This window comes from Rattus norvegicus, chromosome 5 (genome assembly GCF_036323735.1).
Source record: "Rattus norvegicus strain BN/NHsdMcwi chromosome 5, GRCr8, whole genome shotgun sequence".
Taxonomy (NCBI): Eukaryota; Metazoa; Chordata; class Mammalia; order Rodentia; family Muridae; genus Rattus; species Rattus norvegicus.
The window spans coordinates 84,632,412-84,650,810 of record NC_086023.1 but is presented as its reverse complement, the minus strand read 5'-3'; the positions used below and the strand labels follow the sequence as shown (position 1 = coordinate 84,650,810).

The following is an 18,399-nucleotide window of genomic DNA, read 5'->3' as shown; positions in this document are numbered from 1 at the left end:
CATTTTCTGGTCTAAGTACAAAGAGATAATGTAGGGTGTATTGTCAATAGTCCAATATAGTGAAAATAGTCCAGAAATAAGTATGATTATTTTTTTTAATTCTTATCTGTGAGTCTTATATTCTGTACCAATAAGTTCAAGAGCCTACAACTGTGAAGTGACATTTCTGCAACATACTATGGTTTAGTTCCTATGCTTGTCCTGACTTCTACTTGTTCCTCTGAGCTGTTCAGAGTGAATAAAATGGCAGAATATCCTAGGTTTGACAGAGAGAACTTGCTTATGTAGACAAATACTACTTTCTGTGGGCCTCAGTTGTCTCCTCTGTCAAATAAGGTTCTAATCTTGTAACACCAAGGCTGGAAAGATCACTTTTCCAGCACTTGAGAAGAGCTTCCGAGCATCTATCTTCCTGGATTGTGGATCAGCAGAAATGGGGTAAGGACTTCTTATTACAGAAAATGCATACATTGCCACAACACACTCTCTAAAACATTGACCCCAGTGTCAGAAGGCCAGAACCTAGTCATGGTCCAGTCACTGGCTAAGGCATTTCACCTCTTCTGATCTCAAATGTTCTATTACTAGATGATCTTCCAAGCTCCATCTATTTCTGCTGTCTTCTGCCACAGAGCCAGTCTTGTGGGAATTAGTCAAATGTTATAGGCAATATATGTGGCCATGGGCAAAAAGAGGAGAAGAGCAAATATTGTTAAGGAACCAGGACTTAAGTTGAAAGTGCATGAATTCCACTTACTTCATGGAAATAATTTCATCTTTGCTTAGTGTTTTCATTTTCTGAGATAAATATGTGTATGTGGGACACATACACACATGCATAAGATCTCCTACATTCATGAATACATAATGAGTAGAAAAACTGTTTGTAGTTGGGAGGGCTATGTTGGATACTATGTGTAAATGGCTTGATAGATAACTAATGATCTTTTTGGGCAAGAGATCTTGCAGTAAATGACAGTTGAATGTCATTTTGCATCCTTCCCTCCATCACTGATTTAGAAAACATGCCAATAACGTTATCTTATTTATCACTTATTACTTTTGAGATTATATTATAATTATATCATTCCCCTCTCCTCTCCACCCTCTCACCATCCCATACACTCCTCTCTCTCTCTCTCTCTCTCTCTCTCTCTCTCTCTCTCTGCTAAATTCATGATCCCTGTTGGCATTAACAGTTGGTACATGCAACATGTGTTCCTCAATACAATCTGCTCAGTCTGTATAGTGTTACTTATATGTATGTTTTCAGGGATGACAATGTGATATTGGATAAACATATTTTAAAGTACCCAATCAATCTATAACACTCTGTAAGATAATCAGTCCTAGTAGTCTGTTAGTTCCATAACCTAAAACCCCTCTCCTGTTAACTCCGCATTGCTGACATCTCAAATCTGGTAGAGAGAAGAGTTTCATTGCTTCTACATGGTCCTAAGGAGAAGGGAAAAACTAGATTTCCCACTTTTGCCCCATTTTGCTCTTCTTTCCCATTTCCTTTCTTTCCTAAACTGATGTTCCTTTATCGTCACTTGTCCAACTCTGGATTCTATTTTCAGGGTGCATTGGTCTAGGGTCTTCTAGGTATGAAATTCCTGCAAAAGCACCTGAAATTATGCAACTTGAGCCTAAGTAGTTTTCTGGCTAGACAGCCTCTGTCAGGACCAACAGTTCTGAAGCCGTAGACGACAGCCCTTTAGAGCTTGAAAGACCCTTTCAGAGAGATTGACTTTGACCATCAGAAAACACAGACATTTATGTTACAATTCATAACATAACTATAGTAATGAACTAGCAATGAGGCTAATTTTATGGTCGGGAGTCACCACAACATGAGAACTGTATTAAGGGGTCTCAGCATTAGAAAGATTGACAACCACTGGATTAGACCCTGCTGTTGAAAGTGTGATGAAGCAAATAAAACTGTGTTCATATGTTACTCCCCGCCCCCAACCTGAGCCCTGTTAAGTGCAGTGAGTGCCTTCATATCATGCCTTAATTTACAGAAGCCTCAGTTTCCCTCATTCCCTGTGAAATGGGCTTGTCTATAGCTTCTTTCACATTGTGAGTGATTATTTAAGGCATTGACGTAAGCAGCAGTGTCCAAGCATCATATCTGTCTATAAACATACTGTAAGAAATATTACTGCTTTACTTCTGTTTTAGGTTACCATTCCCTGACACCCAAGAGACTGGCTTCAGCCTCCTGGCTAGGCTTCCTACATGGTATGAAAGAAAGTGTCCCATGGGGATGTCCTCAGGTTGCCTGGGGCTCAGCATCAGTGGACCTCTTCTTGCATCATGACAATCCGTCTGTTTCAAGGACACCAGACTGAGGGGATGAAATAGGAAGTCAGAGGAAAAAATTTTCCCCAGAAAAAAATATCAGAAAAGATTAAGCCGATGGACAGCTCAGGAACACAGGGAGCTCTGTCCTCTATGCTACACAATGTGCTGTCAGTCATTCTAGAAAAGAGGATATAGGTTTTCAGGGGAAGGCAGCAGAGGATTTAGACTGCTTCTCCAGGAGTCTGAGACAAAGTTCAATGTCAGTATATGTGAAGGGATGTTGCAACTGGGTATGTTATTAGGTTAAAATGTACCCAGATCAGTGGGGACGTGCATAAATGTGTCTGCTCATGGACAGAACTAAATGCATACATGTATAAAGTGTCTTTGTGTACATGTTGATGCAGAAATTGTTTATCAAATATGCATGACTATATATCTTGATGAACATGGTGAACATACTATGTGAGTATGCATATAGATAATAGTGGTTTGCCTATGGGTACCAGTTTGTTAAGGTGACTTATTGCTACATGTTGGGGAATGTCTGGACATGAACACGTGTTCATGGTGCTACCATAAGAAAGGAGCAATTTTGCAGAATGTATGCATGAATCTCTAAGACCTCAACCTCTCTTGCTCTAGCATCTGTGTTCCTACACACACACACACACACACACACACACACACACACACACACACAGCCTGTGTTTGTGTGTATTCATATGTATGAGGACTCACATATAAACATATTGTTTGTGTTTTAGGCAAAAAAATGGTTTTCTGGAAGTATATAGAAGCATGGTTCATGAAATACATGCATGTATAAACACAGATGTGCTTTGGGAGAAAATATAGTCAATAAGAGCTCATCTGTTCACCTGTATTTCTAAGCTGTGAAAAAATGACTTCTGGAATAATTGTGACTTACCCAACCTGATGGTCCTTGTATACTTTCTACTAATAATTTCCCAATATTGGTCCTAACATGTATTGTGAGTGCACTGCCTGTTTCCCTTCGTTATAGTCACATTAGCTCATCCTAGAGACATTGCTTTTCACTCAAGCAATGTAACTTCTTTTAAAATGTTGCACATCACCTATATCAAAAAGAATAGTGGTAGAAACTCTATTATTAAGTAAGGCCAAGATGCAGAAAAGACACACTGCCTAATGGGATCTTATAGCATGTGTGACATCTGGTGGACGATCCTCTTTGCCAGTTCCTGTTGTAACTCTCAGAAAGTGAGATATGTATTGATTCATCATGTAAATTGTGAGGTGGATATGTGTTTTCTCTGTATCATTATAGCATGATACAGTATTCATCAAGACAAAGGCATTTTTAAGGAGTGTGTTTCCCACTAACAGGTTCCCTTGTCATTCCTCTAACCTCTGAAGATTCCTTGGCTTCTATAGTTCCTCAGGTGAAAACAGGGAGGATCGAGAGAGAGAAACCATTACCAGGTAGTTCAGGTGATCAGATTAATCAAGGAGACAACACAAAATATGGTAGAAGAGTGAATCTTTTCCCTAGACGTTAGGATTCTATATTCTTACCCCCTTAAGACATACTGAAACTGTCCAGTGAAATTCAGCTTTCTTGCTTCTAAATGAAAATTGGAGTGACAGAGAAAAGACGGCAAAGGCTCCCAGCAAAGGGCTTCATGCTGCAGATGCTCTTTCGAAACATATGCTGAGTTGGCATAGTCTAAGTTTAGTTTCTGTGTCTCTGGAAGTGGAGGAAATAAGACAGGGTAGAGCTGAGGGGAGATGGGATAACTCAGATTCCTGATTCCTAATGTCACACCCCGAAGAAGCTCAAGATTGCAATCGTAGTTTCCTACTGAGGACATACGACAGATGTGATTCTTATTCTCCAGAAATTTACAATCAAAGACAAGCTTGGGTGCTTCAGAGCAAGGAATCCTAAATGTCTCTATTAACTAGAGTAAAAAGCAATTTATTTGTAGAGCACTGGAGAAATGGTAGTTGGAGCAGCGTTCACTGCAGCACACATTACTGAGCACGGGCTGGTGCTGATCCCTTAACTAACTCTGAACTCTCAAGGCTAGGAGCATCTGTACTTGTTATTATCCATAAGTCAGGGGAATGTTGGGAGGAAGATGAGCAAACATGTATACAGCCAGGAACACTATAAATATGAAACTACTGTCTGTCATCCTAGGTGGAGTACCCTGCATTGTTCTAGGCTGTAATTAGACAAGAATTTAGTCTCTGCCTCCCTGAGTCTCACGCCAGAGATTATGACTATGTTTTCCGCCTGTGTTCACGTAATGAAAGTGAAGCTTTTAGAAATGACCTTGCTGCCAGTTTCTTTTTCCCCAGCAAAGGATCAGAAATTTCCATCCAGCAGGCACTGAGCTCAGCTCTTCTGCTACAGCAGGGAACTGGGGAGTTCACAAGTCAGAGGGGGGTTCAGTCCTTCCAGTTCAGTTGTTGGTACTCGTCTACTAGATATTTTCCATTATATCATCCATATTAATCATGACCTTGACTTTTGCTTAGAGAATATGGTACTCAAAATTCTTTGTCATGGATTTATTGTTGGCATCTCCCAGTGGTCTAGTGAAGGGGTCGATGAGAACAGCTATTACTCCCATGTGAAGACTGTTGCCAAGAGATATGAATGCCTTCTCTAAGGCTAGAAAGCAACAACAGTGAAATTTAACTTTTCCCGTGGCTAACCTTACAGTACAGAAATAGCCTGCTATTTTATAACCTGGAGACATGTGCCTGACATTCAAACCAAATAAGCACAGAATGGTCAGGGGACCATTGCCTGTGTCTAGCCCTGCAAGAGAAAGTGTGGTTTGCAACTATCTATGCACTCACTGCCCCACTGCAGAATGATTCTGGGTCTCCCATTCTGGATTTTGTATTCTCTGATATAGTGAGAAATTCAAAAGGGAGATTCCTCTCTATAAGCCCTGCCATCCTCAAATCATCCCTTCACTGCCACTGGGCACCAGCTGTAGCTGGTCTAAATTGGACTGAATGGTGTGGAATTGCAAGTCAAAAGGGTCGTGTAATCACTGCACTGATGCCCTGGGCTCTGTGCTCTAGTACCATGTTATAAATAAGGGTAATGGGGTAGAGGCTGAATTACAATCAAGGCTGCTATGAACACACCGAACAGGCATGGAGCTTATTTAAGGAATAGAGAGGTAGATTATGCTCCTCCAGCAGTGCACGTTGGAACCAATCAATACCTGCTCAGTCCTTCAAATCAGGGCCAGTGAGACTTTGATTAGGAGGAGGAGGGGCTGAAGGAAATAGGGTAGGATGTTGCTTAGGGAAAAAGAATCTTCCATTTCTGTTTGTTTTGTGCTACATATGGCCATGGAATGCTGGCTCCAAGCGGGGCATTGAGGAAGTATCAGGCATTGCGTGAGATGACTTTGGTTTAAAGAGTCTCTGAGACTCAGGGAACAGAAGTAGGTGAGGTGTGAAATAACTAAAGAAATGAATATCTTGTAGTGTGAGAAGCACAACAGTGTGAGGAAGTATAGAGCAGGAATACCCAATCAAGGCTGCTATGAACACACCGAACAGACATGGAGCTTATTTAAGGAATAGAGAGGTAGATTATGCTCCTCCAGCAGTGCACGTTGGAACCAATCAATACCTTAAGGGAGCAGGGATTCAGAAAGAGTATACACTGGATGCCTTTTTCTAGGTACTTGTTCCTTTGTGTAACTTGAGACTCTTTGGAGCTCCTATTTACGAGATTGGTAATTTAGATGAAGTTGGACTGGCAGTTCTTCTGAAGGTCTTTGTGAGCCTGGCTGGAAACTTTTGGTGATCTTTCTTATAGGTTCTCAGTGGGTTTTTTCTGAGGCAACCTAGAAAAATGGGCCATACTACTCGCATCCTCTAGTATCCTAGTTTTAGTGTCAAAAGTCTCCAAAGAACAGAGAAAGGTGAGTTTTCAGATACTCTGTTAAAGCCCACTCCCACATCCTTTTTCTAAGAGTATCAGTCTTAGTATTCATTCACTGGCCAAACATATCATGTTGCCAGCTTTGATTGAGACAAGAGAAACAATCTCACTCCTTGAAAAAAAGAAGCTACAACTGCACATTGCATCTGTTTCCATGTAAACACGAGCTATGCAGGCTTACATGGTTAAGTTCTAAAGTTTACACAGTTATGTTCTAAAGATTGAGGTCGGCAGAAAAAAGGAAGAGTGAGAGTTTAATATGGAGAACAGTGTGGACAAAGACCTTGAAGCTATGAGAATAATGCAAGGTCACTTGGAGAGCAGACTGGAAGGAAAGAAAAAGTGTGAAACAGGGATTCAGGGAGGAAGGAAGGCACAGAAAATATAAGGGGTACACAGGGTTGACCTTCTTCATGTGATGTCTGGTTAAAGGCAGGGATAGGTGGAGAACTGATAAGTGCAAGCTGGATGATACCAGGGACAGATAGAAGAACTCAGTGTTCCTGTACGGAGCTGTCTTTTGCTGCCCACTAATTCGGGTATCCAGTCTGTTTTCATCTTCCCCACTTCAGTTTTTCAATACATGAAATTGTGACCAGATGTCTCCCATGCTGTTTTCTTGACCTAGGCTTTAATTTCCATCGTGTAGGCTCCTGTGTTCAATAACTTCTGGCTGTAGCACAGAGCACTAAACCACTGCTAGAGAGGAAGTGGAGATAACGATGATTCATGACCCTTGTCAATCTTATACTTTAGCAAAGGTGATGAGAATTAGGCATGAACAAGGTTAGTGAATCAGTACAGAGATTAGAAGCCTGACAGCTCAGAGAACGAATGCCACCCAAAGGGTTGGGCTCTCCAGAGTGCTAGGGTCAGCTAAGTTTTAAAGAATGACAACATCTGTGATGGCAGAGGGAAAGAGGAGTGGAGCTGGTGAGTCATGAATAAATATTGGCAACCATTTACTTCCGTGTGGTGATGTGGGAGCCATATTCAATAGATCCTGGTAAGGATCTGACCCAAGCACCAATTCATCATGGAAAGGCTGTTCTTCCTAGTCTTCCTTTCTGCAAATAGCTAGTGCTGTTGGCTGCCAGTCTAATCATCTCATCCCATCTCATCCCATCCCATCTCATCCCATCCCATCTCATCCCATCTCATCTCATCTCATCCCATCTCATCTCATCTCAAGGACTCTGGTTACTGACTACTACAGCTCTCACCCTCCTCCCTTGTACTGCATGGTCTTAGGCTTCCCTGACTCATCAGCTCTGAATCCGTGCACTGGTACTCACCTGCTCAGCCTCTTCGGTGGGAGATCAACCTGTCTGTTGAGCAGAAGCATAAGGAAGAGTTGTGCAGCATCTCACACAGGATGAGAGGAGAGGTTTAGATGCCAAGGTTTAAAAACAAATCATTCCCTAAGTCAGTCAGATTTCTACCTCCACCATCTAAGCTGGTTCTGTTGTAGATCTTTTTGTTATACTCTATGGCAAGAGTGTTAGATTGTGAAGCTTTGTTACTTAAGACAAGTTCCACCCATCCCTGGTCCTCATTTTCAGGATTGGTTAAATAGGTGGGTCAAATCTCCATCCCTTTGTCATCTGTATCAGAATTTCACAATACTATACTTCATTGTTCTAGGATTAATGGAGGGACATGGAAACCTTGAGATGAGGTATAAGACTTTACAGTATTTGCAAAGTATGCAACCTTATACCTATTCTGGTCCCCTTTTCTTTCCTTTTGATACTGTCACACACACTTAAAACAGACAGACTCTTGCCTTGACAGAGGTGAGATGGAAAAAAGTAACAAGAAGACAGATGACTGACAGGTTATATCCAAGGCTAAATGCTTATTCCTTCACACATCCCACTGCCCAATGTTCACAATAATCTTGAAAGATTGTTTTTATGATTCCCACTTTTGTCTGAGACAAGTAAAGCTCAGAGACGTGAGTCTGTTAAAGGTCAACCTAGTTAATTATATGGAAAGGAACAGAGTGACCCTACAAACTCTGCATTACACAATAATTCTTGTACCACTGGTGGTGGTGATATCTGGATCTTAAAAGCAGAGGGACACATGTATAACCCTAACATGTGGCTTTTAGAATGAAGAAACATGCAGCCATAGCGTCAGGTAGACAGCAGGATGACTGTCCTGCTTCTTCTCATATCATGTTGCAGAGTGGAGTACAACTGTCTCTTTCTTTACTTCAATGTGTTGATCCCTTTTTTCAATCAAATCAGGAGGGCAATGAAAAACACTTGATTTGGAATCAGGGAACTAGGTCTTGAATGTTCTACTCTTTATTAAATAAAATCACACAAGGCCTTAGAGCTCTCAGTTGAAAAATGAATAGAGCACTCTCTACCTTGCATACACATGTCTCTGGTCAGACAAAATAAGGCAATGAATGAAAACCCGACAGCAGCCTGACACTTCAGTAGGTAGTGTAAATGTTCCTCTCTGTCCTCATGCTTTTAGCTACTTCTCCACATCGTTTTCAGGAAAGGGATAATGGAAATCTCACTGTTATGGTAGACATAAAAAAGGACAGAAGAAGCATCTAGCACAAGTAGAGTGAAGGTAAATGACAAGGAATGACTCCCTGAAAAAATGCATGGAAAGAAAGAAAGAGAGAGAGAGAGAGAGAGAGAGAGAGAGAGAGAGAGAGAGAGAGAGAGATCACGAGAGAGTAGCTCGGGGTAGTGAGAGTCAATTCCATCAACCTTCCATCTATTTTCAAATCTAATCTGAAATGATATGTTTTTTTCCCTTGCCAATAACTCTTAATTCTTCTCTTCCCCTCTCCTTTAAAAGCCAAGCAAAACCATATTATTTTTTCCTACTGAGTGACTTAGGAAAATAGTTTTATATAAAAGATGCGGTTCCCAAAGGATGTAGAAATGGGCAGATTGGAGACAGAGGCAGAGATGATTGCTGACAGCTGATAGTGGTGCTGGGGTTCTGAGGTACTCCAGGGATGCTCTTTGCCAACTACTGCTGCAGGGCCTCAGCTGTGTCACACCCCCGCCACCTCTTCACCTTCTGTCCCCTCAGGCGACCTCTCCAACCCAGCATGCCATTAGTATCATCCTGAAGGCATGTTGCCTGCCTGACATCAGGATTTCTTAGAATCATAAACCATCCAGACCGTAAATTCTACATAGCCTTGTCCAAATGCCCAATCCACAAGGACCATGCTGGCCTCACCCACATTCCTGTAGTGCACAACATGTCTTACTTTGTGGCAACTATCACAGCATTATGAACACACAGGATGGTGTTCTTTAAACAACAACAGAGAAAACGAAAATCGCTGGCAAGATGAGAAAGCCTGTGAGGGTAACAGTCAAATGTATCCCTTCCTATAGTCTATTCTCTGTCTCAAACTCTGTGTCTGACACATTTGAAACAATTAATAATTTGTGAGAGATATACCACTGGAGCACCAGGGTAATGACGTTGTATACTTTGTGACTAACTGCAGAATCCTGCAGATTTGTGAAAATCTCTCTATGTTTGGCCTTATCTTTTCTCAATTCTATATTACATATGATGTACGTTGGGCAAACTGAAACCCTTATTTTTCAAATAACAAAAGCATAAAAACTCTATGATTAGTCCTCATGTAAACTGGTCAGTTAATATAGAGGGAACGTGTCACTCTAAGTTTCTTACCCCAACTTCAGTGTTTTTTTCACTAGTCTAGGATGCTCAAATCAAAACTCTGAGCTAAATCTATTATCTACCCAGTCATCTGTCTATCTCTCCTGTTTTCTAATAGGTTTTTGTTTGTTCATTTGGTAGCTGTGTTTTGTTTTATTTTGATTTGCTCTGATTTTCATTTGTGTTGTATGGAGAGCCTCCAATACCCATCTGACCCAGGGTTTACTCTGAGTGAAAGAGTCCTAAATGGAACATATATTTACTGTTCTGAAAGAAGCTGTCCCATGCATAAGAAGTGGCTACCCCCCTACTATGTCTCACTCTCTCTACAATGGATACCTCAGTTGCTGTGCTATTTCTACAGTGAGGCTGTTTGGTGGCCTCCTTTTTCTTCTTCCCAGTGCATCTCCTCACAAGTTTGCCACCCTTTTACCTCATGAATTTTTACCTTTTCTTACATCTGAAGGCTTTTTTGTCTACTCGATATGTTTTTAAAAATCTTGCCTATCCTTTGGACTCCTCTATGAAGACATTAGATCCAAGCAGAAGTAATCTCTCCTTCAAGCATCACACTTTGATCTAGAACTATTTATAGCATACCTTTGTTCTCGTCCCATGGACTGGGCTCATGAGGACAACATATTTCACTGCCAGATCTTAGAAAAGCTTGATTCACTACATGAATCTTTAAAATGAATATACATGTATTTGCCTCTACTACAGAGATGATTTACATTCAATACAGAGAAAAAGTATCTGCACATGATTAAAATCACCTCTGATCCCACAATTCGAAGAGAACCTTTATTACTATTTTAATACATCTCTTCCCAGCTCTATATACATAGGCTCATCTCCAGACAAAATCCTAAGATTGCCTGTTTTCTATATAAGCATCCTCACTCTCACTCTGTGACAACATAATATTTTGAAAGTTAAATTATTTTCCTCTTAATTTGCATTCTCCAAAGTACCTGCACTTGAGCAAGATGATGGTGTCATTTCTTTCAATTTTCTTTGTGTGATTCTAGCCAGTGCTGAATGTCCTGAGTCGCTATCCTTTTCCTCAAAGATAGAAGTAGTTTATTGCAACTTTTGAAGAGTTTATGGAGCCCCTACTTTGAGCAATGCCAAAATCTCACCTACATACTTAAATGGTTTCAATATACTTACAACAGTGTATAGTGTGTCTGGACCATGATGAAGGGATTTGTACATCAATGATTACAAGTGCTAGTCAACATTTTTATTATAAAATAGGCTTTGCATGAGATGATGTTGCTCTACTGTATGGTGAAGAAAGCTAAACAGCCTTAAGGTTGGTTACGATAAGCTCTGATAGATTAGGTGTGTAAAGTGTAATTCACATACACGATTTCTGGCTCAAAAACTATTTGAAAGTTTATGTAATCCCATGCTGATTGAGAAATACATGTACGTATCCTAATTATAACACTGTATAGTATAAATTGACATATATGTTAAAGGGAAGAGATCTACCATAAAAAGACCAGTAGTTTCAACTAACCTGGATCCCTGAGATCTCTCAGATACTAAGCCACCAACCAGGCATCATATACTAGCTGATCTGAGGCCCCATCACATATACAGCAGTAGACATCCTGGTCTGGCATCAGTGAGAGAAGATATGCCTAACCCTCAGAGATTTGACAGAGGCCCCAGGGAGTGGGGAGACCTGGCAGGTGCATGAGGGGAGACATCTTCTTGAAAATAGGGGGAGGAGGAATAGGATGAGGAACTGTTGGAGGGCAGACCATGATCATGTGTAAAAATAAAAGTAATATCAACAAAGACAAAAACAAACAAAAAAAGAGAAGGGGTCCAAAGGAATGAACAACGATGAAGATAGAGCTGGTCAAGAGGAGACTTGTATGCCAGGTTCCTCAAAATAAATTTACATGGAACATTAGACACCACAGAAAAGCTTTGAACAAAAGAATGAGAGGATCAGATTACAAGTTACAAATTTCTTCCAGTTGGCTTATTTGATGTATAGTTGGAAAGAAGGAACCTGGTGGGTGGTAGACATTCCAGCTAATGGACCTGTTGAATTGTCTCCATTTGTGCTTCGAGATCCATTTTCTATCCATCTCTCATCTGCTGTGAACTCTGGAAGGCTGACCTTAGGAGTTTCTTGACTTAAATACCTGTGGGTATCCAGCTGAAGTTGACCTGTAAGGGAGAAGGAGAATGTCTTCAGCGTCTTCATCCCATGGACAGTTTTCACTCTGGGCTATGCATTGCCAGAGTCAGGGTCATTCTACAAAGACTACCGAGACTGTCTGCAGCCCTTAATGCAAGTGTGATTCTTTCAGAGTTTCAGATTAACAGCACCTTCTCAAACCCCATGTGACCATTCCTTACTGCTACTAGCTTTGGGCCACTTCACTCACTATTTTTGGTTTGCTCTAGTCCTACTGAAGTCTCTCTAAATGACCTCTTATGAAACAATTTTCAATGACCTTACTGAATGTCTTTTCTCTTCTGATGAGACCCTGACTGGCACAGAAGCAGTTGCAATAGCCCATGAGAGTGATGATAAAGGCTTGCATTAATTAACCATTATAGAGATTAAAAAGAGGATGTGGTGCTTGGCAATTACTTCCTAGGCCTACTCAGAAGGTGCATGATGATCAGTTGTGAAGCTGTAATAGCCAGTGGCAAGGATTGGCTGGAGTTAACATCACTACTTTCCCTAACTCTGCCTGCCTGAGCAGTGAGTTCTTATAGCCAATTGCATATAATGTCTTCTTCCTCCTCAGTGAGGCCAAGCCATTTACAAACTCATTGGAAGCTCTCTCTGGATTTCTGCAAATAATCTACTGGAGGGTCAGCTGGTGCTGTGGAAGCAGACGGCTGGTTAGTTAGCCACATGGGAGATGTTACCAGGATGGCTGGAGATCAGAAGCGCTGCTTATTTTCATAATGACCTTCAGGAATTAAATAAAAATACAATGAGTGCCATAGATTAGGAAGAACAAGCCAATTAAAAGCATAACACGCCTTAGGGATTTTTATTTCTTTTCCAGGAGGCTGAAAGGCATCAGTGGCCTCAGAGGCAGGATGGAGGGCTACCGAGAATTACTGATGAAGGCTGATCCTTTTGCTTGGCTTTGTGGGACGATTGGGGGGATTTGAGACTGTTGAATATTTCACAAGTTGCAGCCCATAGGGGGAGAACAGAGAAAGGTGAAAAGGCAATCCCTGTGTTTCTTTATGATTCCAATATAAAACCAAGCTATGCAGGGTGGGAGGGTGGCTGGCGCTGGAGTCAGACTACCACCGGAAGGCATGGTGCACCAATTCTCCCACTTTAATATCTGCTGCTTCATTTTACATTCATCATGTCGGCATAATCTGCCTTTATGGGAATCGTCTTGGTTCCCGACCAAATGCGTTTAGTCCCCCTTTGCTTTGATTGTAATATGACTTGAAGACTTCAATGAAATGTTTATATGGAGGGACCAGGGGTAGAAAAAAGGGAAACTGCAATTGGAAAATCAATCAGCAGGGAATTTCAAGAGCTGGCTTTGGTCGTGTTACAATTTCTTTGACCTGTTTTTAATGGACACAGGGCTGGCTTGCTGAACAAGCATGCTCTGCCAGTTTCTTACTGCAGGCCAAATAATAGAGATGCTTTAACACAAGTTACTGAAATCCCGATCTCTAATGCAGTTGCATTTGTTGCCCTCTTACATTTATATCTTGCTCCGTTTTCTGGATTATCCAGCTGGTCCTTGACTTCCTATTGCCTTAGAACAACAGTGTCTGTCCTCCCCTGTGTCCTCACTACTTTCTGAGCAGTTCTTGGTATCCAGGCTTTTAGAGTCCCTTCTTCACCTTGAGTTTCCAACAGATATTTGCTGATTCTTGCTTTAATTCTCTGATGAGAGCGAACATCCTGACTTCTAATTTTTTTCTTTTTTTCTTTTTCTTTTTTTTTTTCGGAGCTGGGGACCGAACCCAGGGCCTTGTGCCTGCTAGGCAAGCGCTCTACCACTGAGCTAAATCCCCAACCCCTGAATTCTAATTTTAATAAGTGTGCTGTTTTCATATGGATATGCATACTTATCTGTATACATATATACACATATGTAAATATATACTTACTTATACTTCAGAGTTCCAGTAAGTATTTACTGAACATTTGTTATATGCCAAGTACTTTTTACAACTGTTTGAGAAATGACAGGATATAAGGCTTAAAAGATCCTAGATCTTCTGGAGAGATAGAGAATAAACACATATTCAAGTAATATGGATGATAAATTTCTAATAGTGGCAAGTGCTATCAAGAGTTTTTGGGAAGGCAACATGATAGAGCTTGAATATATGTGGAGAAGAGTCCTTCAGGTTGAGCGCTCAGGCACAGCCTGACAGAGCGGATATTTCCTCAGCTGGGGTGGTAATACTGAGAAGAAACCGATTTGTAAGCTCTGGGAGGAGAGTTCCAGGAGGATTGGACAGAAAATACTTATTCTCTGATACAAGAGTGAGCTGGCACATTTAATGGATAAATTAAGGCTCATGGGGCTCTAACTGATGACGAAGGGGATATAGAAGGGAAGGGATAAGTTAATCTCACAGAATGTTTGAGTGTGTAGGTCATGACATGGGGCTGGGAAACAGCAGACTACACAGAACTTTTGTTGCTAACAGATACAGAGCTCACTGCAGGCAATTCATTTATCTCCATATTCTGAGCTAAGTAGCCTGGAACTGTGTACGAGCATGATAAACTATATTGAATGAATGGATGGATGAAAAAGTAAGTGAGCAAATGAACACCAAGGCTGTTCGCTTCCACTAAAGTAGTTTTCATTTTTGCAGTCTCCTGCTTCCCCTCCTATTGCCCCAACAACAGTCTCTTTGTAATAGTGTATGTCCTAAGCTATCCTCTGTGATTCAATATTTACTATGTTTCACACACTGTTATTATCATTTAACGTTTACTGTCTGCTGACTGTGCACTCATCACAGTAGCAAACAAAGAGCTCAATCTAGTTTTGTTCATGGGCTAATTTAGTCAAGGAAAAGGAGACGCTGCAAGTGCAATTGGCATTGTCGCAATTGCGTTGACTGGAAAGCCACAGAGTCCAGCTGAGAACAGATGCACGAGTAACCTTAAATATGTCACTAGCCATCTGGAACCCTCTGTTGCCTTATGGGAACATGAGTGGGAAAATTCTCACACATTATGGGATTTAAAAACTCCAGAAGAAAGGCTCTCAGATTCCCACCAGTATTCCTGGGCTTCTTCTATCTGTTTAACCAGGTTGTTCCAGCTGAATCATTTCTACTTTGTTGACATTTTATAGATTTAACCTATTCAGTCTGCGTTGGCTACAACTACAAAAAGCACCAAACATCACTCCCAAGTTTCCTGTACCTCTAGTTCTGAGTTGTGATGCACTTAGGAAAATGAATATGGTGCTAAGCAAACCATCTCTTACAATATCTCCATCTTACTGTGGCAATCTGCTCCCAGGGAAGATACTGCCAATACCCCAAGTCCTAAGACGTGGAAGTGGATTGGTGGGGAGACAGAATTCCCCAGGTCTAAAACAGGAAAAGTGCTGAGAAGGACTCAGACACTGTCTGCTACCTAAGTTCAGTGATAAGCCCTCACAGTTTGGGGTTTATGGTTGTAAGAGCTGATGAACTATGATTAATTACTTCCATCTCCACTTCATCTCTGGTTGACCATTCAAGCACTCCAAGACTGTGCGCACTTAGAATAATAATTCATCATTTTCTGGCCACTTTGTCTTTTATTTGGAAAGAGGGAGGCCCTAGAGGGCTGCAGCATAGAATGTTCAGTACTGTGAGATGACTTATGTTGTAGTTCATGTTTAAGAATAAACATGGAGCCAAGCCGGGAGGAGGTAGCCAAGTTAAGATGCATTTGTAGGAAGTCGGAAAATTAGAGCATAGTACCTCTGTCTAGGAGGCTGGATAGAGGGCTGGAGAAGACTGGAATGTTGACTGTCTTTTGAAGGATTCCCAAATAGACTTGAAAATTGATAAAAAAAACACCATAAAGAATATTGCCAGCATTGTTTCATAACAACTGAAGACTGAAATAGACCCTATTCATATCAATAATTGTTATGATGATTATAAATCAATAATTAATTTAAAATTCATAACTAACTTTTCTCTGAGCACTCACTAAGTGCCAGAAACAAATCTCCTAAGGACTTTTGATTGCTAACTTCAAGAAATTAAAATCTTTTAGAATAGTAGTACATAAGGACAATTCAATAGAATTTGGTTAGAGGTACTATTATCTACTTACCTATTCAAGGTGACTCCAGTATCATGAGAGAAAATAAGGACATGAAAAGAGCTGATTGAATAGGTAAAAGCTTGAATTTGGTCTTGTTACACCAGTCCTCCTTTGTATGTGGAAACATATATTGGATATTTGGGTATAGTACGGATGATGTCTCAATGTCACCTTTGTGACCACAGTGGACCAAATTTCTAAGCCTTAGATATTTGTGTGGAAGATTTAACATTTTCTTATGGGCACTACTATGGCTATCTGGCTTCAAAAATAATTCTGATTTGAGTGCAGACCTGGTAATTCTCCCAGAAGCCCATTTCCCGATTCCTTTATTCATAAGATGCTCTCACAAGGTCTGTCCTTTTGAGATGTGGTTAAGTGGGATGCCTTGCTTTTGTAAAAGGCACTAAGATTATAATTTATAATCCCAAAGCAAATATTTTGAAGCATCTTTCATCACCCTTGTTACCTAATAAGAAATTATGGTGGTAATGTAACATTTAATAGAAGTACTATTCATTCATATGTTCTTTCTAAAAGTATTTATGAACAAATAAAAGCTTATAGAGTTAGGATCTTCAAATTAGGAGATTTGATTTAACAAATTACTAGAAATGCCTAATTATTTCCTTCCAGATACGTGACATTAATAGAGCTGTGCGATAGTTCTGTGTGCCTGTATGTGTGTGTATGTGTGAGTGTGCGTGCCTGTGTGTATGTGTGTGTGTGTGTGTGTGTGTGTGTGTGTGTGTGTGGTGTGTCAGAGAGAGAAAGATAGAGAGATACAGACAGAGACAGGAATGTATACTTAATCAGGTATGTGTGTGCAAGTGTATGTACATATCTACATGTGTAAGTGGATTTGAGAAGTCAGTGTTGGGGATCATCCTTACACAACTTCCATTTTATGTACTTTTTAGAGAGAGTTTCTCTCTGAATCTGGAACTCACTGAAATGGCTTTACGAACTGACTAGTAAACTCCAGGGATCTCATTCTCTCCACTTCCAAGATCTATAGCATGTACTACACCTAAAAAGTTTAAGAAGTGTTCTGGGGAAATCCTAACACATGATCTCATGCAGGCATGACAACCACTTAACTAACCAAACCACCACTGCATTCCCCTTTAATTATTTTTAATCACTGGAGGTGTCTGTAACAACGCTTTCTTGATTTTGAGTTCTTAACATACATTGCCTAAAAGAAGTTGTGTTCATCAACAGTCGGGAAAGGTTTATAACAATAGATTTGTCCATGCCCTTTCCCAAGTAGAGTTGACCCTAGAACCTAAGCTAAACCATATACTCTTTTGGGTCTTTCCAGCTATTATCCAAGGACTTTCTGGTCAGTGTCTGTAAAATTCATACATGAACCTAAGAATGTTTTTCTCTTTATTTCTGCTAGTTGTGCAACTTCAGAAAACTCTAATATTTTTATTCTTTTGCTCAATTTCACTCTACTGTTGGAGAAGAATCACTTTTTCATTCATCAGGTCGTAGAAAAGTTGCCGTAAACACACCAAGATCAAGTGGTGCCTCTGGTCCTGTGTTACTTGAGGAATATCTCGGCCATGGTTTCTTATCTCTAAGTGGAAGCAGTGACTCCTGGATCATAGGTTGTATAAGGAAAAATATTTTGACAAAATAATGGGCTTCTGAGTTCATGAGTGTGTGCAGGCAGCACCTTTGCTCTCAGAGCAGGAAGACCTGGCACATATCTTACGCAGAACCTTTGCTCTTATCTTACAGAGATGTCTGGCACAGCAGCGGACATTTCGTTGGTTCACTGGAGACAGCAGTGGCTGGAGAATGGCACACTGTACTTCCATGTTTCCATGAGCAGCTCTGGGCAGCTGGCCCAGGCCACTGCTCCCACACTGCAGGAGCCCTCAGAAATCGTTGAAGAACAGCTGCATATCCTCCACATCTCTGTGATGGTGAGTAACTGGACATGGGAAGAGGGTTCAAGACAGAAAGAAATATGAACTAGTCTGAAGATGGAAGGATAGAACTTTCTTGTAAGACGACAGAGTAATACTCAGAAGTTCAGGTGGATTCTGCAGTGTTACCTGGACAGTTTCAATCACTTCCAGCTATAACAAGCTAACTGCACATCAGAAAAGAAAATAAAGGGTAT

The 18,399-nt window shown here is 40.7% G+C and overlaps 1 protein-coding gene across 5 annotated transcripts in view; it reads left to right on the top strand.

The window, feature by feature from the left end:
• Positions 1–18,399, top strand: part of Astn2 (astrotactin 2) — a 986,452-nt gene that overhangs the window by 108,629 nt on the left and 859,424 nt on the right. For all 5 annotated transcript variants that reach the window (XM_063287034.1, XM_017593112.3, XM_017593110.3 and 2 more), the window contains exon 2: positions 18,012–18,199. In XM_063287034.1, coding sequence (XP_063143104.1) covers positions 18,012–18,199 — 188 coding nt within the window. The remainder of the gene's footprint in view (positions 1–18,011; positions 18,200–18,399) is intronic.